Below are 21,839 nucleotides of genomic sequence, written 5' to 3' on the forward strand. Positions count from 1 at the left end.
GGTGGGCACGCGGCTCGGGCTGCCGACCCCACTGCTTTGAATCGGGTGTTTATAAAGTTTTATATAGAGCCGGACGCGGCCCAACCGGTTCCAGCCGGATCCCCACCGCCCCGCCCGCCCATTGGCCCGCGCCGGTCACGTGGGTCGGGGCCCAGCAGCGAGGGGCGGGGGAGGCAGCCAGGGAGGGGAGGCGAAGGAGGGAGGTGCGCGCGCATTCCCCTACTGCCCCCCTCCCCTCCCTGCAAGCAGCTGGGTGCAAGCAGGACCCCATAGAAGGGTGGGATCCACCTCCCTGCTCCCCCCCCAAGGGTGCCGTGCACGAGTTTTAGGCTTGAGGATGGAGCCCTACCTGCTCCTTTGCAAGGCCCCAGTGCACCTTCCCGCCTAGCAGAAACGCGATGGCGCTGCAGAGGAGCCCCCCAAGCTCGGCAGGGGCCCCGGGGGGGGAGGGGGGAGGAGCTGTTCTTTCAGCACCAGCCCCTAGGACCAGCGGGGGGCGGGGGGGTGGGCTGTGGAGTAGCACTAGCCCAGGTATCCAGGCCAAGCAGTGAGATGCTGTGCCCAGGGAGAAACGCTAGCCAGTGACCCCATTCAAAGAAAAAAAGCCCCCCAACCCAAAAACTGCCAGCTTAGCAGTTTTAGGAGAAATCTCTCAGCCAGTGACCAGAAGGCGGGGAAGCGGCCCTGCGGGTGACAACACCACATCCCGGTTAAAGGGCCCAAAACACCATGGACTTGTCCGTTTTCTCCCTTTGTGGTACCGGGGTACGAGACATGGGTCAGATGCTTCTTAGGGAACTTCAAAACAAGCATCATTATCTACACATGCATGTGTAAACAGATATACAGTCAGAATACATGCACACACACGAGTTTTATACCATCAATCATATATACACACACAATAGCGTGTGCATATACATATATACGCATACACACAAAATTGTTGTTTTATACTATTTCTGTATAGTACCACACATACACGCACGCGCGCGCAAAGAATTTTATCTATATCTGTATGGATATGCGCATAAAAAAAAGTGACAACTTCCACCAACTTTTCCTTTCACCATGCACTCTTTAAGGACAGTATTCACTACTTATATAAGCGGCAACACTGGAAAGTGATTTCTTTACATACACACAGGTAGGATATACACTTGCACGCGCGCACACACACACGCACGCACACACGCACGCCAGAATGCACGCACACAATTGATAGAAAAGAAATGTATGTTTTTGAGTCAAGTGAGGGAGGTCCCTGTCTAGCGTTTAAAACCCAGAAAAGATGTGTGGAAAAAATAGATAAACTATTAAAACTATTAAAAACAACCTAAGGGGTTTTGAGAGCCAGTGACCATTATTGTTCTAAACGACTTGTAAAGTCTGCTGCCTTCCACGCTGAGAAAGAGACAGAGTCACTGAGCAGGTTTGCTACACTTGCGTGTCCAGGTTTTAGGTATACAGATTCATTCCTCCGAGTCTTAGCAGAACGTTCTCGTCAAGACAACTAGGTTTTGTACAAAGCTTTACAGGTCACAGCAGGGCTTCTCAACTACACAACACACCATTCCAGTTAGTGTATCCAGCATCTTTCTTCATGGTTTCTATACTACTGTGAAGTTAGGTAAGTTGCACTCTTGCAAAAGACTTGCAGCTTCATTTTCAAACCTTCATTGGAAAGGCACTTCCTAAAAGACAATACTTACAGTCTTTGCATGTAATATCTTCCTATTTCCAGTCTCTTCCTTACCTTAAGAAGTCATATGTCTACTGTCTGTGACTGTCCAGCTTTCCACCATAAACCTGAAAATATAATTTATTTCGCCAAAAGATATGTTATTACATAGAACACACTCATTCTCTTTCTTCCTCTCTCCTCCCCCTCTCCCCAACTTCAGCTTCCGTAAATTCAGTGCTATGACTCTACATGCCCCAAAAGAGTCCAAAAGAATACACCTTCCTGAGAATAAGAACTATTTCCACAGAAGAATTCTTAAAACAAAAAAGGGGAAAAAAACCCAAACAAACCACAAATGAAATCCAGTTAGATATGGGCATAAAAAGTGACAACTTCCACCACCTTTTCATTTCACCATACATTCTTTAAGGACAGCATTCGCTACTTGCATAAGCTCCGGCACTGGAAAGCAATTTATTCATACATGGTCTTGGGATACCCACAAATTACTCAGATTAAAAAAAAAAAAAATCTGCTAATCCTTTCCATTTGACAGGAATAAAGTGGGGAGTCACACACAGGTTAAAGAACGGCATTTGTTAGATCTCGATGTCATCTTCATTAAGCCGCAGAGAAGAGCTCCATATATTTTAAATGTTGGGCTTATTTTAAAAATGTTTGGTATGAAAATGCTTTATTCATGGTTTGACAACTTAATTATCCTTTTCACAATCATATTCAATGTGCTGAGTTTGCAGCACTTAAGACTTTTAAAATCTGCATTTTCTAGTTTTCATTTGGAGGTAAAAAGGAACACTTTAAAAACAGCAAAAGCTGGTGAATTTGAGTGTGCCTCAGAAAAACTGTGGAGACATTTTCAAGTTGATTTTGTCCATAGAAAAGCACAGAAATTAGAGATGGAAAAAAACCAGGAGGTAAGCTCATGCATCTCCCTGCCAGAGGAGACCAAAAAAACAGGTAATATAGTATCAAACAGAGTCTATCTAGCCCTTATCAAAAACTACTTCTCAGCCACCCAAAACATCTCTGCTGAAATTTAGTACATCACCTCTAAACTGAGGTGGTTTTGGGAACTGCTCTTTTGAACCAAAAGCATCGTGACCTGAGGCTGTGTTTGCTCTCAGGAGCTGAATGGAAATATTTTTAAATGATTTAGTGTATGATAAGCATCTCTCTGGCTTTAGAGACATTCTCTCCGCAACAATTTTCTTTTGTTACAGATCAGATTCCTAGCCAGTCTCGCCCTCCCCTCCCCGACCCTTATTCCCAACCTCCTCCAAAAACAGCATTGTGCCCAAGATGAACCCTTGCTTGCTTAGGCACTGCTGAGAGGATGGTGGAACAAGAATGTGAATCAAGGTGCTGCTTATTTTCCTCTTTGCAATACGGTTGTGGCAACCTACATCTTGCTACAGCTTTTCAGAAACTGGTAGTGAGTATATCAAGAACTGGCAAAAATGCAAGGAGGGGAAATAAAGGGAAAAAAAAGACAAGGAACTGGCTTGTGGATGATCTTTCCCATAACTTGGCATGTTCCTCTTCTATTGTAAATTATGTTCTCTACCCAGAATAGGAATAGCACATCTCATTTAGAGAGCTGTTCATCTATACTGTTACTAACTAGATGGATGTTTCACAGAAAGATCTGCCATTGCAAAGTGGCATTAGGAGCTGACACAAAGGCCCAGGGCAGGTTTCACAAAAAAAAGAACCAAACCAAAAAACTGCTCGACCTCAGCCAATTCATGATGGGGGCTAACAGAGTTGGAAATTAGGTCTAGCCATCTTCATCACAAAAAATGCCCAGAGCTGCAAAGTGCTAGGCAGCAGAAACAATATAGCCTGGCATGTACTCCTTTCTCCATCTTTAGTGGCAGGGAGGGAAGACATCTAGACATGCTACCTTCCTCAGTGGCATCTAGAGAGCAAGAACACTTCATAGTACTCTGCTTCCCGCACTTTAGGGAGTGCCACTGGGGTTGTAAAATATTGAAACAGTCCTACATGACCATGGTGGAACCACATCCTCTGGGTGGTACATGGGTTACTGCTAACCTTGTTGCCGTTCCCTCTCACAAGGTCTGCCCAACATGTAGATCATGCAGACACTGTCACTGTACACAGTCTTTTAAGGACATCCATTTTTTTGTGTTCTAGAGCCTCCAGAAAGCCCTGGATCCTCTCTTCCCGCAGGGCAGTGCGTTTCTGCAAGAGGATTTGTCGGCGCCGAGTATCTCCATGGGATGCAGCTCCTTCCTGTTGCAGCTCCTTTGTCACATAAGCCTGGTCCCTTTCCAGCTGCTGCCGTGTCTTTTCCTCCATGTACAAGTCTCTGGCTTTCTGAAGTGAAAAGCAGCAGTGTTAACATTTTACTAGTCCTTTAGGTCATCCCTATCCTCATGATGCACATACATACAGCACAGGTTGCAGCAGAAATAAGCCTCTGCTCACTTAGCCATCAATTTGTAAGTTAATTACAAATAAGCCATGTGTGAATCTCCTGTACTTTTATGCAGAATATTGATTGGCAGATGAACGTGCTGGGGAATCTTTGCAGAACCCCTCACTAAGACACAGGTCTGATGATAGTATTGGCTAGCAGTTAAATTCAAAAAAGCTCTGACCAGCAGTGGTAGAAACTCAGGTACCCAACCCACAGGCTTAAAACAGAGATTTCAAGCTACAAAACATATGTCCAAATGATTCTTATCTCAACCATCTCAGAATCCTTGTGGCCCATTCACACAGTAGGGCAGAGGTGGTGTTATAAGATTCAGAGCAATGATTTACAGAGAATTGTCACCAAATGGCCAGGTGGCTGTGCCAGTTTGCTTCACCAGAAACTAAAATATATCTGTTTAAGAGACTCAGCTTGATGGGCTATGGAAAAGTAAATTCTAGTAGCACACTTTACTATTAAGAATGGAAATGTTCCAGTAGAATAGTAATTCTGTGCTGCAGCAAGGAACCTATCTGATAGTCTGCAGTCCTGAAGCCTTTGAACACTTGAAAACTACTGATGGAGGTGGTGGGTTTATAATGGTCTTTGACATTATCCACAAAAAGCAAGTGTATTTTTAGGAACGCATTTTTAACTGTTACAGCTGAGATGCTAACCCATCCAACACAAGCCTGCTACCCTTTTAAAACAAGTATCAAGACAGAAAAAAGAACCCTAAGTGTGAACTTCCACCAACTTACTACAATGAGTCTGAATATGTTCAAAATGCCAGGCCTGTTAACTCTCTCACTGCTGGTGGCGTGAGCAGAAACATTCATGTGCATGAATGAGTGATCCTCTTGAGAGACAGTTCCCCAGGCTGAATGCTGTGGGCTTGAAATATACAGACAACCAAACCTCAGCACAGATTCCTGTCCCTGGACAGGATGATACAGTCAAGCTCCAGGGGAAGCGTGGTGAGAGAGACCTGACCGTAGCTGCATACTACTGGCCACCTAACCAAGGGGAGGAACTTGATTTAGCATTCGCCCATGAACTAACGGAGGCTGCGCATGCACAGGACATGGTTGTCACCCTAACCCAGACATCTCCTGGGAGGAGTGCTCGGCCAGCTCGGATCGATTACGATCCTCCCTGACCAGCACCGAAAAGTGTTTTTTGACTCGGGTGGTGCACAGGCCAACTAGAGGCAGTGCAGTTCTTGACCTGGTCCTGGCCAAAGGGGATGACCTGGTGACCAACTTAAACATAGAGGGCAGCCTAGGTGATAGTGACCATGAAATCATTATGTTGACGGTCCATCGCAAGGCTGACAAAACAGGTACCGAGCTCGAAGTCTTAGACTTCAAAAATGCAAATTTTAATAAGCTCAGGTCACTAGTAGAGAATGCCCTGAGAGACCAAGAGCCACAAGTAAAGGGAACACAAGAAGGATGGTCATTCCTTAAGGATGCAATCCTTAAGGCTCAGAGAAAATCCATTCCCTTATGGAGAAAAAGTAGCAGAAGGGTCAAAAAACCCTCTTGGCTAAGCAGGTAAGTTGCAGCCCTCCTACAGAAAAAGGAAGAGTCATACAAACAATGGAAGCTTGGGACAGGGTCTAAGGAAGGCTACTTGACAACAGCCCGCATTCATAGAAAACAGATTAGGCAAGCTAAGGCAGAAACTGAACTAAAACTAGCTACAAGAATCAAGGACAACAAGAAGTCCCTCTTTAGCTACATAGGGAATAAAAGGAAAACTAATGGAAGTGTGGGGCCACTGTTCAATGCCTCAAGATACCTGGTCTCTACCACTCAGGAAAAAACAGAACTCCTAAATTACTACTTTGCCTTGGTCTTTCACAAAACCAAGGGGAACAACATGCCAGGTAGGGTGCAGAACAAGCAGGGCGGGATTGACACCGTTCCCACCATTGATCATACACCAGTTCTATGACAATTAAAAAAAATTATATATAAAAATCAACAGGACTGGATTAACTCCACCTAAGAGTTCTGCAAGAGTTGGCCAACATAATCACAGAGCTCCTGGCAAAGGTCTTTCAAAAAATCATGGGCCTCTGGAGAAATCTCAGAGGACTGGAAGAGGGCCAATGTTGTGCCCATCTTCAAGGAGGAGAAGTGTGAAGACCCAGGAAACCACAGGCCAATTAGCTTAGCTTCTGTTCTAGGGAAAATCCTAAAAACAGTCGAAGAGGCTATATGTGACAAACTTGCAGAAGGCACGATACTGAATGACAGCCAGCATGGCTTCGTTGCAGGCAGGTCTTGTCTGACCAACCTCATTCTTTCTATGATCAGGTGACTTGTCAGCCGCTTTTCTCTCATCCAGATGACATCATATACCTCGACTTCCAGAAAGCCTTTAACCTGGTATCCCACAAGGTACTAAAATCAGAAAACTGGAAGATATTGGGCTCAACTGTGGGATCATCAAGTGGGTGCAAAAATGGTTGTGGGGCAGGACACAAGAGAGTCCAAATGAATGGATCGGTGTTGTCCTGGTGAGATATGGGCAGCGGCGTACCCCAGGGGCTGGTACCTGGCCCAGTGACATTCAATATCTTCATCAATGACCTGAGTGAGGGGGTGAAAAGCCCACTGGCCAAGTTCGTGGATGACACCAAGACATGGGGTTGTGCAGACACATCCGCAGATGCAAGCAGACCTAGACAGGCTGGCATGTTGGGCAGAACGGAACCAGATGTGGTTCAACGTAGAGAAATGCAAAGTGCTTTTGGGAAGGAATCTGGGAAGGAAGAACACCCAGCACACCTACAGGCTGGGCATTGCTAACCTGACCAGCACTACAAATGAAAGGGATGTGGGGGTAATAACAGACCCCAGCATGAGTATGAGCTGGCTCATACAGTAGCTGCTAGGGCCAATAAATCTCTGGCATGCATCAATTGATACATCTCTGGTAAATCCAAAGAAGCAATTCTCCTACTTTACTCAACATTGGTGCAGCCGCAGCTGGAGTACTGTGTCCAGTTCTGCGCGCCACACTTCAACAAGAATGTGCTAAAGCTTGAGAGGGTCCAGAGAAGGGCCACTCACATGATCAGGGACTTGCATGGCAAGCCATACGAGGACAGGCTAAGGGATCTCAGGCTCTTCAGCCTAAAGAAAAGAAGGCTGATAGGGGACCTGATTGCAGCTTACCGCTATATCAGAAGTGTACATCAGGGCACCCTGGGGGAAAACTAGAAACAATGGCCACACACTCCTGGAAGATAGTTTCAGGCTGAACATTAGGAAAAACTTCTTTACAACTAGGGTGTCCAGACTACAGAACAAGCTCCCTTCAGAGGTGGTGCAATCATCTACCTTAGAGGTCTTCAAGAGAAGACTGGATGAACAGCTGGCTGGGGTTGTCTGACCCCAGATGTCCAGCCCCTGGCGTGAGCAGGAAAGACCCGATGATCCTTTGGGGTCCCTTCCAGCCCTATGATTCATAGTGCAATGAATGGGGTACTCTAAAGCCTCATGCTTCACCATCTAGGATTAGACCACCCCAGGCTCTACGATGCTGGAAGAGCAAGTGACAAAATAACGCAGCTGGGTCCTAGCAGAGGCAGAGGGGAAAGGAGAGAGAAAAGAAGAACACATATAAAGAAAAAAAAAAAAAAAGTGCCCTGAATATACATCCCCCTTCTGCTAGCTGTAAAATCTTCAATTCCACCAGCTCCTCCATGCTTCCACAGTCTCCAATTATAGCCCTCTAAAATGCAGAAACCTTCTTGCCAAAGTAGACTTCTGACTAGACCCCAATATATAACTCCTGCCTTGTAATAGTGTTTGGTGGCTTGCCTTAACCCAGATCCCCACTGGCAAGCCTGCATCTCTACAAAGCATCTGGACACTTTCTGTGGTAAGGGACTCCACAAATTCAGCTCCTTCCTAAGATCAGTAGTTCCTTTATAATGATGTGTTCCCATGCCTGACTTGTCTTCGCACCCAGCTGTATGTGCAACCCAGGATGCCTTGTGTAGAGAAAGCTGGCCTTGAAAACTGAATTAGTTTTACATAACAGTACAGGACATTAACCCAAGATTAAGAGCAACTGTTAAATAACCTTGGTTATTAAGGCAATAGCAAAGACAATGGAAATTAGAACAAGTGACAGTGCTATCAACTGGGAAAGGTGGAGTTCTTGCAAAGCTTGATGCAGATGCAGTAGTTGATTTTAACTAGGGATCTTTTCCTGGCAAAGACAATATTTATTAACAACACATAAGAACACAAATCAAGTAAATCCAAGGAGAAATCCACACAGGCTTTGGACAGAATCTAACACACTTCAGTAGAAACTCCCTTGCTGACTTCTAATTGCTGCACAATACCTTAGTCTTAATATGCCAAGGTCTAACAAATTAAGGTGTTAACCACTAGCTTCAAGCAGCAGGCAAATTTCACTGTTTTACTAATCCATACTTGACAGCTATTAACACTGTGGGAAATCCCCCTCCCCCCCACACCTGAAGGCAGGAAGACAACCAGTTGACATGGATCTACTTGCCATATTTTTTAGCATTCCAAGTAACTGAAAAGGGCCTGGATAAAAATGCTCCAAGAAAAGACTGGAAATATATGATTAAAACCATGATGACATGGTTAATTACAAGCAGGTGACATTTTAGCTAGGCTAAGAAACATTGTAATCAAATACTATCACACCAACTCAGGGATTAGGAAATTTTGTTTTAGTTACTTATGCATTTTCCATCATCAAATCTTATCTCAACTCAAATTCTATCAAGGCATTACAGAGACTTTTCACTTTCTAATTATTATGGAAGAAGATGGAACAGTCAAGTTCTATCTAAAATCCCAAAGTTGAGGAACACTTTTGTTAACAATTCAGTTGCTGATCTTTTTACCAAACTGTATTTGAAGATCTTACTGCACTTCAGATTGAACATGCTAATGACCTGAATGGGGCAGTTCCTCAGCTCTCCAGACTAATTCTTTTGTCATACAAATAGAACTGAATTGAGCCAAACCAGCATCACTTCAACTTTGGGCGTAAGTACGTATGCTTTTTAATGCACATTAAAGCATCACTAAAAAAAAGTGCTCTTTATTTAAATGTGCATTAAGACAGACCAATGCACATTTTCCTAGTACTCACAATGGAGGTACTAGAGTTAATGCACATTAAATCAAGTGCATGAATGCACGTGTAGATGCGCTCAGTTGTCATGATGTTGGCTAGGCACTGTTTTGCAAAACATTCTGCCAAAACTGACATGACCACCAAAGGGTTACTGGCATGGAGTACTTTACCTGCCCTACTATGACACTTCCAGTATGATCAATCATTGAAACAGGATCTCCTACTAGATGCAACACTGGTTTATGCAAACACAATTATAAAGTATGGTTGGGAACATTAAAATAAGCCATGCACAACTGGTTTCTAGCATGTTACTGGGCAGTTGTATAGACAACATATGTTGTCTATATGACTCTCTCTCTCTAGCGCACTTACCTTTAAGGCACTGTAGTTCATTTGGAACTGAAGGATAGCCTCAAACAAGCTCCAGAAGGTATATTCTGGCCACAATACTGGCTGAAATGCCAGGCATGAATGGGTTGCCTGCAGAAAGCAAGATTACCAAAAATTTAATAACCTAGGGAAGAAACAGACACCAAGATGTGGCTCTGCAGTCATAATCTAGGCTGGACCTGCCCAAGCAGGGGTTTACTAGACCCTAGTTAAATTCAAACCAAAATAGCCAGGGAAATCAGAGTCAATACAATTTTGTTTCCAGTTTTGAGATTTCAAGAATTCTCCATTGCTACCAAGACACACAGGTAGGGCTAGACTCAATGTTATCTAGTTTGTCTCTGGACTATTCTAAGATAACAGCTACACAGGAAAACCTGTAGCAGCACCAGACTCCTGAAGCCTGCATTTGGAAAATATGATGGACTCTACACCAGCGTCATTTTTCACAAGATGTTTTGTGATATTCCTAGCTATCCATTCATCATTTATTCTGTATATTGAATATGAAAGTCCCAATACAGTGGTAGTATAATGGACCTGGGAACCAGGAGCTCAGGTTAAACCTTGGTTTTGTCATCAACTCTAGTGTTGTTTAAACTCTCTGCCATGTTTTCTGCAAAATATGGATGAAGCTTATTTCTCCAGATCACCCTAATGGCCATAAATTCTGTGAATATTTTAACCTCTATGTCAAATCCTAAGCATTCAAATATTTCCATTTGTTGCACCAACACAAGCATGTTTTAAAAGACACTTCCTTCTGACACTGCACAATAAGCTTCACCAGCATCAGGATAACTGCTGCTTTGGGGCTGTCTAGCTGTACAGATGCTGATAATAACATACACAAGCCCTCAGCCCAACTTGGTAGCTTCTCCAGAATGTCTGGCCCATTTCTTGGCCATTTCCCCCATTCTCCAACATAAGTAGGAGATTGAACTAATTCCTTGTACTACTGCAGACACATGACAATTGCATGCAGAGAAGTACCTGTCAGAAATATATTTTGGGGCAGTAACTAGAACTTTGGAAAGGGAAAGGAGAGTAATCCAGTAGCAAGTCACAATTTATTAGAGAAGAGCTACAAACATGTTTGCAAGCTGACAACAGAGACTTTCAATGTTTACAAACTATAAATGATCTGGACCGAAGGAAAACACAACAAATGTAAGTAAAAGCAGTTTGATTCCAACATCCTTTTACACTGTTTGCAGCCCACACTTTATAGTACTGCCCTAGTATACTAGTAAGTAGAAAAATGTGAAACTGGTCTTTTTCAGATTAAACCTCATGAGACTTACTGTGTATGATCTAGTTTCATAAAAGATGAATAATGTCCCTTTAAAAAGTTTTCCTCCAAAATATTCCTAGCTGATAGATGTCACATGTGAACCCTGGATGTTACTGAAGGAATGCTGTTGACTGATTAATACCAGGACCTAACATTTAAAAAACAACAAAAAAACAAAAAACCTTTGATGACATAAATGAGAGAATGTGAGCAAGGGAAGAAAAAAAAAAAGTGTGAACTGGCTGCTTCATCAGGTTGAGAAGCAGACTATGTTTATTTTTTCCTATTTTAATGCTTTCAGAACAATAATTTGCACACTTGGACACAATTTTGGGAAAGAAAGTTAGGAAATCTGGAAACACTACAAGAGTAAGAACCACAGGAGCCACAGCCCGTCCAATATATTACCAAGATATACCAAGTTCCAAGTATATTCTGAAGGAGGTCACAAGGCCCAAAAGAACTTCACTGTGCCTGAAAATATTCTACGCTTGCATAAGACAAAGCTATTACCTACCTGCCAGAGCAAGAAGTCACTAAGCCGGACTTCCCCAGAGGTTCGAATCAGGAGGTCTGGGTCAGGGGAGTTGCTCGTGTAGAGACACTTATCAAGCAATGACTCTGAGACATCACTAAAACAGACAAAACACATTCCATTAATCACAAGTTGATGAGATGACACCATTCGATCAGCTGCAGAGCCAATGCTGTTCTGGCCCTAAAACCAATCTCCTATGTGCTCTATAAAATAGTCCAGAATTGTGTCAACAAACATTATACATGTCCACTTATACTGCAAACAGCAGCGGCACACACTTTGAAATTCCCTTCTCCACCCTGGATGGAGCCATCTCCACAGTATGTTTGTGGTTTGACTTCACAGCTAGCTACAGAGAAGCCTGTTGCAAATGCAGATTGGAAGCCATAAACACAAATGCAAGTCAGACATGGCACTCTGGTTTATTTCCTACTCAGGCCTCTAAGCCAAACTCATTATCATGGCACTTGGGGCCAGCAAAAGGCATATCATGACAGGGACATTTGGTTGCTGGTGAACCTCTGGAACTAGCAAATGGTATGCGCACCATACTCAAGGCCAATGGAAGTAAAAAAAAGTGACAATTCTGGATAAGATGTGCAAAGAATTATCCCTTATTGTACCACTTCAGTCTAGTCAGTCAGCTACGTACCAAATCAAGCCACTGTGGGCCTCCTGTCACTTTGAAATGGCACTTACAGATGTATTTGGTTAAAGAGTAACAACTAGTGTTTTATGGAGCCATATATACCAATAAAATAGGGGACTGCCTTAGTGTTCCTGGTTGGGTGTACTTTTAGCTTGGCCAAGCAAAGTAAAGCCTCAGATGTTACAAATTTAAAACAGGTTTCAGCTACTTGAGGGCACCCACATGGCAAGACCGTCTCCTTCACAACTCTACTCGTCATTTATCAGTTTGATTTTTAAGTCACTGTCCCCCCAAAAAGGCTCAGGACAGCTTATAATAGAAAACAGTCATAAAAAACAGCTAAAATAGATAAAACAATTCCTCAGACAATACCCTGGGACTTAACCTCCAGCTGCTAAAGGCCTGCCCACATGCTAATACTGCTTCTGAAAGACATCCAGACTCTAGGCCTGGTGGTCCTCAAGGGGGAAGGAGTTCCAAAGCTAAGGAGCGATGGCTGAGAACAACCTCCCATGTGTTTTTGCTAAGAAAACTTGAAAAGCAGATGATTCTGAAGTGATGAGGTCCCAGCAACCCATCCTTGTCAAAAGGTGGGCTCCTACATTCTGCACCAGCTGCAGCTTCCAGACTGTCATTGAGGCCAGCTCTGGAACACACTGCAGTAATCTAGCCTTGAGGTTAGAAAAGCATGGATACTGGTGACCAGACCCAAATCTGAAATAAAGGGTTGCAGTCCTCCCACCAGATGGGGTTGGTGAAAGGTGCTTCTAACCACTGCTACCACCTGAGAATCCAGGTGAGGAAAAGGATCCACAAGCACCCTACAGCTGCAGACCTGAGTGACAGAGGGAGGATGCACCCCATGAATGATAGCTGGCACATCTACAGGCTAGGGAAGCCTCTGAAAGAAATTAGGGTCTGTAGTATTAACAGAATGGATTGAAAAGGGCAGGGGGGGAAAAAAGGTCCATCTCAACGTTAAGAAAATGTTTAATACAATTTGGGTTGTGTTTTTATAAAGTACATTGCTGGGTAGCCAGCATATGACCAACTGGTTCTCTGCACAACTCTTGTGGGTGTTCCATGGACCAGTTTTAGAATCACATCCAGCATGTTTTAAATTGCAGATCGTGCCCCACCCAACTTTGTGTTTAGCACTGGTGGAGGGATAGGAGTGACTACTGTTTAACAGATCTTGCTTCTGTGTTCTTTGCTAACAAGTGTAGGATGTTTCACCTTGAAATCTTTTGCTTAAAAGCAGTTGTGCTTCCCCACTTTTATTCATACCACTGTTTAAATGAGGACAGAAACTACTGCAAATTTTAAAGCAAGAGCTCTTATACCATCCTGCTCATGAGAGATTGCACAGGAATGCCAGAAGCTATGAGGAGAAAGTGGGCAGACCAAGCTCATTAGGAAAGCATATGAGTCACCTGGGCTCCAGTAGTCCTTGTTCCACGCCCCAGGCCATCTCTCTCACTGCATTGCTGATCTCATGTCTTGATGTGTATGCAAAGCAGACATTCACAAAACACCTGAAAAAGCAAAACCAAGAAGGAAACTTATTTTATACCACTGTTCTAATGATGACAGAAACTACTCCAATTTTAAAGCAACAACTCTTATGTCGCCATGCCCATGCGTTGCAGGTAGCAGAGAGAAAGCAACAGAGAGAAAAAGCAGATAGGAACAGTGTGCTGTGTCCAGGGAAATCTCAGCTGCCAAAGGCCAGGGGTGGATACAGTATTTTAGCAACTTTGGACTGCTTATGGTTGTTTGCAACTCACTTGTTGTAGTTCTTGGTTGCCAACACAGCCTTGGCCATCAATGCCTGAAGATCCAGTGGCAGAAGCGGCAGGTCCCCAATGACTCGGATACACACACCGTGCTTCTTCAAGCTGTCCCTAAGTGCAAGGAGAACAGCAGGGGTCTTAATGGGAGGCAGGCTGAAACTCTACTGCCTTCAAATTACACCCAAAACTTGCAACATCTATTAAGAGGAAGAATGTCATGATGTCACAGGCCAAATTAACATCAGGTATACTTCAGGGTTTGCTGCCACTTGCTGCAGCTGCTTATAGATGGCCAGATTGCAATCGTTTCTAATGCTCCAGGCACCTCTGAAATGAAATTGTCAAATTGGTATTATTTCTTAAACAGAAGCAATTCCGTAAGTGTCCTAAAGATAACCTAGAAAAGGACCTTAGCTGAAGGACAAGGCATTTTCGTCTAGCTCTGAAACACAGCATATGACATTAAAAAAAACCCAAACAAGGCAGACACAATTGACAGTTCCCCACCATCTTACTAATTAAGAAAAAAAAATTAAGAGCATGGAGAACAGAACTGGCAGTAGCTAGCTACATAGCAGTCTAGTCTCCAGCTGAGAAGAAATTAATGTCAATGAAGACAAGTCAAATGCAGATGGGAAACAAATGTGACTACAGAAGTTCTGAATGGAACTTATGCCTGAGCTTGAGTGAAGAATGACAACACTGGCTAGAGATCAATGCAATGCAGATCTTCAGAGTACCTTAACCTAACCAACCCTTCTGTTATTTCAGTCTTTCTCCTGCTTCCCCTATGCACCAGATCACAAGCGATGGTATTTCCACCCCAGTTACTCCAATCCCATCTGTACAGTTCTGGCAAACTGCTTTGGCTACGAAAGCTAGAGCTTTGACTTTTCTAGCCCATGATGCATAAAGGAAAGTAAATTGGCACAAACCAGACAACTGAAATGCTCCTCTGTTGTGGTTATGAAAATATACAATGAATCAGGGTTGTCTTTTGTTGGAGATATTTACAGCTGCTTTTATTGACTTAATGCCACAATCCTTTAGCATCTTTCATTGCCATTGCCCAGTATTTTTTTTTTTTTTTATACCCTCTTATAGGCTTGAGAGGATCTTACCGTTCTTCCAGCAGGCGAATGAATTTTTGTCTTGCCAGTTCCATCAGTCCATCTACCTCTTCCTTGGTACGTTTAAAATTCTCAATGCTAAATGCATAGACAGTGACCTCCCGGATACCCAGATGCCAGCACCATCGCAGTGTCTGCAAGAGGAAAGAGGAGTTACTCAAAGCACCAGGGACACAACAGAACCGCATCTCCTTACACACGTTAATGTCACTTTGGGTCATCACCATGCTAAGAATAAGTGGAAACAAGGAGTTAAAGATGCCCATCCAAAAAAGGATTCCCAATTCAACCAAATCCTCTTTGGAATATGGCCAAGTTCCTGGCCTCAATAAGGTCTTCGGGCAATGAGTCCCAGTCTGATTCTGCAACATCATGTTTCAACACATGATTGGACGTGTTTACTCTCCCTAAACCACAAACCTCAATCTCAGAACAGACCTAGCTCTTATTCAGCCTGGGAAAGCTCTGCTTCTAGAGTAAAGGAGATGGTACATAATATTTCATATTTCATTACAGTTTTTAGTTGCTTTACAAACAACAGACGCCTTATGATCAGCAAGGCAGGAGTTATTTCGGTTTTACAGATGAGTAACTACAAAATTAAGTAACTTTTCCAAAGCCATAGAGTAAAGAGCTGTAGGTCTGAGAAGGGAACGCAAGAGTCCCAAGGTCTGTGTACAAGACCCTGCTCCAATTAAGGAGATAATCTTCACCATCCTGCTGACACCCCTGGAGAGAATACACTGATGAAAACTCTATCCCAGCCTTCAATGTCCAAACTTCTCTGACCCAGCGCAGAACGTTCTCCTCACCTCTGCTAGTTTGTCGAAGCCATGTGAATGCCCCTGCTGTCTCTGCACGTGGCACTTCTGAGCATAACGGCGATTGCCATCCATGATGAAAGCAATATGCCTGGGCATTGGACCTGCCTAGATGGCAAGGAGAAAGAAAGCTAACGACCAATTTCTTAGCTTAAACTAGTTTACTTAAACTACATGTTCCTGGCAGGGTCAGCTCTTTCCAGGCAAATGCGTTAGGCAGATTCCACCCTGAAGTGTGTGTATTTGTGGCAAAGAGATGGAGGATGGAAAGCACAGCAGGCAGGAAAGGTAACAAGAGAAATTCAGAAGGGCAGAGATATAGATAGATATTCATTAAATTAGTTTAGGTTCCATAGAAAACACTACAGCAGTCGCACTCAGTGTTAGCAGCTAAGACGGTTGTTGGATGTAGCTGTGTTGGTCTAAGGACATAGGCAGGCAAGGTTCTTTGGACAGACGTGATCTCTTTTATTAGACCAACTAAATAGTTGACAAGAAGTTCTTTGCAAGCCTTCGGGCACAAATACTCTTCTTCGGGCATTAGGAGGATCTGCTAAGAGCTAACTTTGGCTTTTCCTTACCCTGTTACTTGAGAGACAACCAAATGTATTTAGGATATAAAGCAACACTAGAATTATTACCTCTTTGCAAAAAGAAACTGTTAAAAGTTCTGTGCTTCTGACAATAAGAATTTCTATTTCAGCATTTACAGGAAGCTATATAGACCCGACACATTTAAAACAGAAATATATAAGAACTTTCCTTAAGGTTGGTATTTTCTCCATTTAATTTCACCAGGCCTAGGCAACTCTTCCTGGGGTACAGAGAGAACAGCATAGGTTTCAAAACTAACTTTAAAAAACCGCAAAACCAACAACATACAGCAGACAGATTTTTCCTGGCATCCTTATATTTTGTTTTAGAATAAGGTGACATTTCAGAATTATGTTCAGATTGGCCTCTTCTTTTCCATTCCTTCTTCAGTTCTTTCCTAAACCACTAGATAGGAGTGCTTTCTGACATTTGAACAACTATTTTTATGTAATCAAATGATGTACGTCTAGATCCAGTGACGTTAGCTGCTAAATGCCTGTGATATGAGAATAAAGCAGCGAAGTGAAAATAAAGGAGTACAGGATAACAAGAATTCCACTGTTTGTTGATCAGAAACAGCTGCAAAACATTGGAAGCCTGGAGTCCCAGCTTGCCATTAGCATGCATCACCTACTACCCTGCTTACTTTGCAAAACTCAAGATGAGAGAGTTTTCCATCCCTGAAACCTATATTCAGTGTCAGTGTTAACATGTATTCTTGTACAGAACATTTTTGCACAACAGCAATCAGTGTTTGTTCTGTTCTCTAGTGCTGAGAAGCCAACCTGCAGATTCTTGGTTACCGTAAACAGTGCTAAGATTTGCCCCTTACCTTTATGATATTGGCAAAAAACCTCTCTACAAGGATCAGCTCTCCTTCCCTGATCCACGACATGGTCTTAGGGACAGATTTTTTCTTTGAGATGGAAATGAGAAGAATGGCAAAGTATACAGAAGATTCTGTCTGAACCTGAAGCAGCAGTCACCTTGTGAAAATGAGATTTAGTTAGCCAGATGAGAGATTTTACTTGTAATAACTACAAGTAGAAAAAGAACATGCAACCCATTTACCCTAAAGGTGATCTAGTGACCATGAAAAGTCCAAGAAGCCTGTTCCACCCAAAAAAAAAATTCCCCCAAAAAACAAAAATCAAGTACTCCAAGAAGTAAATTTAAGAAAATACTACTAGCAAGCTTAACACTAAGATACAGAAGTTATATACATGACCAAATAGGGCATATACAACATATCAAACTACAAGCTAAAAATAATAATCAAACACTCATAACCTAAATAAATAACAAACAGCCATTATATCTTTAAAAAAAAAAAAAACCAAAAAAACCCCACAGTCTTAAATGTTCCAAGCCCTAAAATCTTGAAAGCCTCTAACAGGTGGCCAGCCTGGTAGAGAAAAGAACTTCCTACCTAGGTTTCAAAGGCTAAGTTTCAAAGAACCACTGACTTCAGTTCACCTACAGGCCCACAATTCAGTAAGAATCAGAGTTCAAGGCTGAAAAGCAAGAATTCCGAGGTGGACTTGGATTTTTGTACTCCATTACCTGGCTCAACTCCCTAAGCTTAGTAAATAAGGCCAGCAAATACAGACATGTGTTTCATAGATTATTTCATAATGATGGACTCTGCCTCATGTGGGTATAGGGTGTACTCTGGTTGCTGTCTGGTAGAAATGCCTAGTTTCGAATTACTTATTAATGCTGTGCATGTCTTAAACAAGATCCATAAAAATCACTAAATGAACTCTAAGAGACTCTGAGCCAGTTTCTCCTAACCTTTCTTTTGCCTTCTGAACTCTTCTCATCTCTGCTGCTGCTTCTCAAGTCGGTGCAAACTAATGCATAATATGACTGTTGAGCAGCTGTGGGTCTACTACAGTCTAAAAACTAGAGGGGCTGGAAAGCTTAGAAGTGTGCTACAGGGTTCTTAAGATACCATTTAACAGCCCAGGTCTGGTACTGGCTGGGAATGATCAAAAAGTTGTAATCGCCTTATGTGATCACCTGCACAGAACTAGCTGGCGAGTCTCAGTACAAAGCCCAGAGAATAAACGTTCACAGCACAAAAGCTCCCACCACGTTCTTCAGTAACTGGGCAATGGAGAAGGCAAGTACCACCTAGCCCTAGAGACTGAACTCCCCTTTCACCTGTATTAGCAGCTGCCTATTTTGTGAAGTGGGCTCAGCTGCTTTTGAGGCCTGCGCCATTTCCACTTTCTAGGAGAGGGGGACTCCAGTCTCCAGGGCTGTGAAGCCTTTGTGCCACGAGCGCTAACTCGCACAGAGTGAAGCGGGGCTCAGTGAACGCGAAGCCCGTTTATTGTGTATGCGGCACTTTGCTAAATGATGGACAAGTCTCCGACTTTCCCCCAAGCAGCGGCGGCGAACATTTTACCTTCAGCCAGGGACGAGCAGAGCAGCCGGGAGATGGCTTCTGTGGGGAGAACAGCAGAGGTTCAGCCACTGGGAAGCTGCACCCAGATCCTGCGAGAGATTCAGGACTGGCGGAAGAGATAGCGCAGGCTCTTCACCGGCAGACAGCGTGTGAGAACGGCCTCGGAGGGGGACAGACCCCAGCTCTGCCCTGCCCAGGGCAGCGTGAACAGGGCCTGACCGGCATTTTTTTCCTCCACTCCCACTTGCGGCCTCCAGCTTTTGAGGCCGGGGAAGCGGGTCCAGAGGCTGTGCCTCTCACCCCCGCGCTCGATAGGGACTGCCGCCCCGCATTTCCTCCAAGGATGTGTCCACTCCATCGTTACAAGTCCCATGCCAGCTCCACGCCTCAGCTGGGGCCAGGTTCACCTTCCTGCCCGCTGGCTCCACGCCCTGACACCCTGGCTCTGGTCTTCCCAGAGGCAGCAAATAAATCCCGACTGACCTCCTCTTCCCCACGTAGGAAACCGAAACCCTCCCAGCCAAGGAAGCAGCAAGCCCCAGCCCCTTTACCAACGAAACCTGCTGCCTGAGCCCATTTCACAGACAGGAAGACGGAGGCACAGCCCGAAACCCGCCCGCCAGGCCCCGTCCCCCCGGGAGAGAAGGGCGGGCAGACGATCCCGAGACCCGGGGAAGGAGGGGGTGGGACCCCAGCCCCGCCCAACCCGACCCGGCCACGCCGTTACCTTCCGCTCCGCCGCAGCCTGTGAGTCCCGCAGAGTGACGTGTCCTTCCGCCCGCGTCATCACCCCGCGCCAGGGGAGGCAGGCGGCGCCTGCGTGGTTGAGAGCCGGCGAGGGGGCGTGGCCTGGCTCCCCTACAGCCAGCTGGCGGGAAGCGGCCACGTGGTGGGGTGGGCTGCACGTGGGAGGCCTCGGTGGCATCGACTCCCCTCGGGTTTCTCCCTCCTGCGGTGCTCTGGGCCTGCTCTGCCGCCCTCTGGCAGCCACAGCCTGGGCTGGGCAGACCTGCCAGGGGATGTTTCTGTCCCAGCTTTGGGCCCAGCTCCTTTCTGTGCCCCACCCCCCACCCAAATCCCCTGTCGCTGCTGGCAGCCATCAGGCCAGGGGGCTGGCAGGTTTGCTAGCCCGACTCTGTGATTAACATTTCTATGAGGTGTTGTTGATCGTGAGATCACGCATTGAAGGACCTAGAGGAACTGCAACTAGGGATAAGGAGCTTGAATGCAGTGTGTCAACGGGGGGGAGAAGGCCCCTCAAGGGCATGGGAGGCGGCAGGAGGTGGTGAACACTAGGGTACGGCCTTCTGACATCTGTCCCACGTTTTTCTGTGGGGAGGATACATGGCTGGGTGCAGTTGTCTGGGATTTTCCATTGGAAGAAAGTCATAGCTGAGAAACATTTTCCAAACTAGGGATCCAGAGTGCTCAGCCGCTGGCAGGGGTGGAAGAGGGATGGGCTCCTTCCCTGCTGAGCAGCGCCGACCAAGGCGCTTCCCTTGCACAGAGGGGCCCAGCAGGGGAGCAGCTCATCTAGCCAGAAGTTTCCCTGGCCTTGTTTCAAGGAGCGCTGAGCCGAGCTTGCCTCCCTGCATGCTGAAGGCAGATGTGCTTTTGTACGGAGTCTGACAGAGGGACCTGATAACCTTCGGAGAGACATCTCCCAGGCCTGAGCAGATTTGCTGACCTGACTTCTGAAAACAAGCAGTGATCTTGCTTTTTAAAACTTGCTTCCACCAAGTCCCTTCTCAGCATTTTCCAAACAGCTCAGGGTCTGGCAACGTGTGCAAGGGAAGCAGATCCTTCTGTGATTAGACCGGCTGTAATTGAGGCTACGTGTCAACACGATGTCCTTGCTCTTGTTTTTTTATATAAGGAAAAAATATGTATGCAAATTAGATTCCCTGCCATGTGAATAGCTGTGAGGGATGGTCTGAGACAACATACATCTAGAAAGGGCCCAAGTTGCTGTGAATTAAGAAAACTTGCTCAGTTTTGAGCAGACTATACTGAAAAAGACGTGACTCAGGTAAGTCACCAAAATCATGGCCCCAGTATATATGGGTTTGGGCTCTGGGACTGCAGTAGTCTTTCGAGGTGTGGATTGAGTCACCTTCATGAAACTCCATTGACCTCAAAATGGATATATTTGTTCCTGGGTGTTTATTCGAAAAGTGGGGACGTTCTGAGTGCTGTTCAAAAGGTACTTTTATGGGCTATTCCCTTCCCAACTCCTAGCCTTCCTGGGCGTTTTAATTTGTAGGCCACAGTAGAGATCTTGTCTTTCACACCTTGCAGCCCAAGGTGCTTCACATAAGCATCTAAATAGGGCAGTGCCAAAATTAAGCCAGTTCTGGAATGGAGCACGGGACCACAGAGGCCTCTGGGGAAATTTTTTCTTATCAGATCTGCCAGGTGCTTGATAGCTTTTAAATTCTAATGAGAAAGATCTTGGTGGGCTAGGCATCCTTCTGGGCAGGAGGAGAGTTGGGAGGGCACTCAGCCCTGACACACAGACTCCAGCGGCCTCAGGAGTAGATGCTACAGAAGATGGAACCTGCATTAATAAATGAGGGTATAAACGTGAGGATGGAGGTGGTGGATGATCTCACAGGAAAGGCACTGAATAGGATGGGGAAGACTTGGGCCTCATTCCCGGCTCAGACTTTGCATCTTTGGACGGGCCACTTAACCTACCATGTAGACCCTAATTCCTGTTTCGCAGGCAGGGAGCTCTCTTTTGCAAGGGCAGGGCCGGGAAAGAATCTGCGCATGATTACTGCAGCAGTGAGATCCAGTAAAAACAGTGTGGGATTTTCTCCATGGAGCAGAACCAAGAACTCTTGACTCCCTGCGACCTTCTGTGGCTTCAGGAACCTGCTTCTCAGAAACCACGACAGATCCCTGGAAGTAAAGAAAGGTAAAAA

At 44.9% G+C, this 21,839-nt stretch overlaps 1 protein-coding gene across 4 annotated transcripts; it reads right to left on the reverse strand.

Annotated features, from left to right (window-relative positions):
* Nucleotides 1–2,142: 2,142 nt before the first annotated feature.
* Nucleotides 2,143–19,697, reverse strand: DHDDS (dehydrodolichyl diphosphate synthase subunit). 4 transcript variants are annotated; one of them, XM_019547997.1, is made up of 9 exons: nucleotides 19,640–19,697; nucleotides 17,332–17,485; nucleotides 15,897–16,013; nucleotides 15,076–15,218; nucleotides 13,949–14,065; nucleotides 13,595–13,696; nucleotides 11,492–11,606; nucleotides 9,663–9,770; nucleotides 2,143–4,045 (listed from the first exon to the last, which is right to left on the reverse strand). In XM_019547997.1, the coding sequence occupies exons 2-9, from the start codon at nucleotides 17,392–17,394 to the stop codon at nucleotides 3,803–3,805; spliced, it is 1,008 nt and encodes a 335-aa protein (XP_019403542.1). In that variant the 5' UTR covers nucleotides 17,395–17,485; nucleotides 19,640–19,697; the 3' UTR covers nucleotides 2,143–3,802. The 4 variants fall into 4 exon arrangements, with proteins under 4 accessions (XP_019403542.1, XP_019403543.1, XP_019403544.1 ...); XM_019547998.1 differs by lacking the exon at nucleotides 19,640–19,697 and adding an exon at nucleotides 19,396–19,549; XM_019547999.1 differs by lacking the exon at nucleotides 19,640–19,697 and adding an exon at nucleotides 18,913–18,933.
* Nucleotides 19,698–21,839: the final 2,142 nt, after the last annotated feature.

The sequence above is a fragment of the Crocodylus porosus genome, unplaced genomic scaffold, assembly GCF_001723895.1.
Source record: "Crocodylus porosus isolate Cpor-Errol unplaced genomic scaffold, CroPor_comp1, whole genome shotgun sequence".
Lineage (NCBI taxonomy): Eukaryota > Metazoa > Chordata > Crocodylia > Crocodylidae > Crocodylus > Crocodylus porosus.

Excerpts from the sequence above, each read along its gene's own strand:
- DHDDS (XM_019547997.1), bottom strand. The coding sequence starts at position 17,394 with ATGTCGTGGATCAGGGAAGGAGAGCTGATCCTTGTAGAGAGGTTTTTT. Across the intron at positions 16,014-17,331 it reads TTTTTGCCAATATCATAAAG|GCAGGTCCAATGCCCAGGCA; the intron begins GTAAGGGGCAAA and ends CTTGCCATCTAG. Across the intron at positions 15,219-15,896 it reads GCTTCGACAAACTAGCAGAG|ACACTGCGATGGTGCTGGCA; the intron begins GTGAGGAGAACG and ends TTCCTCTTGCAG.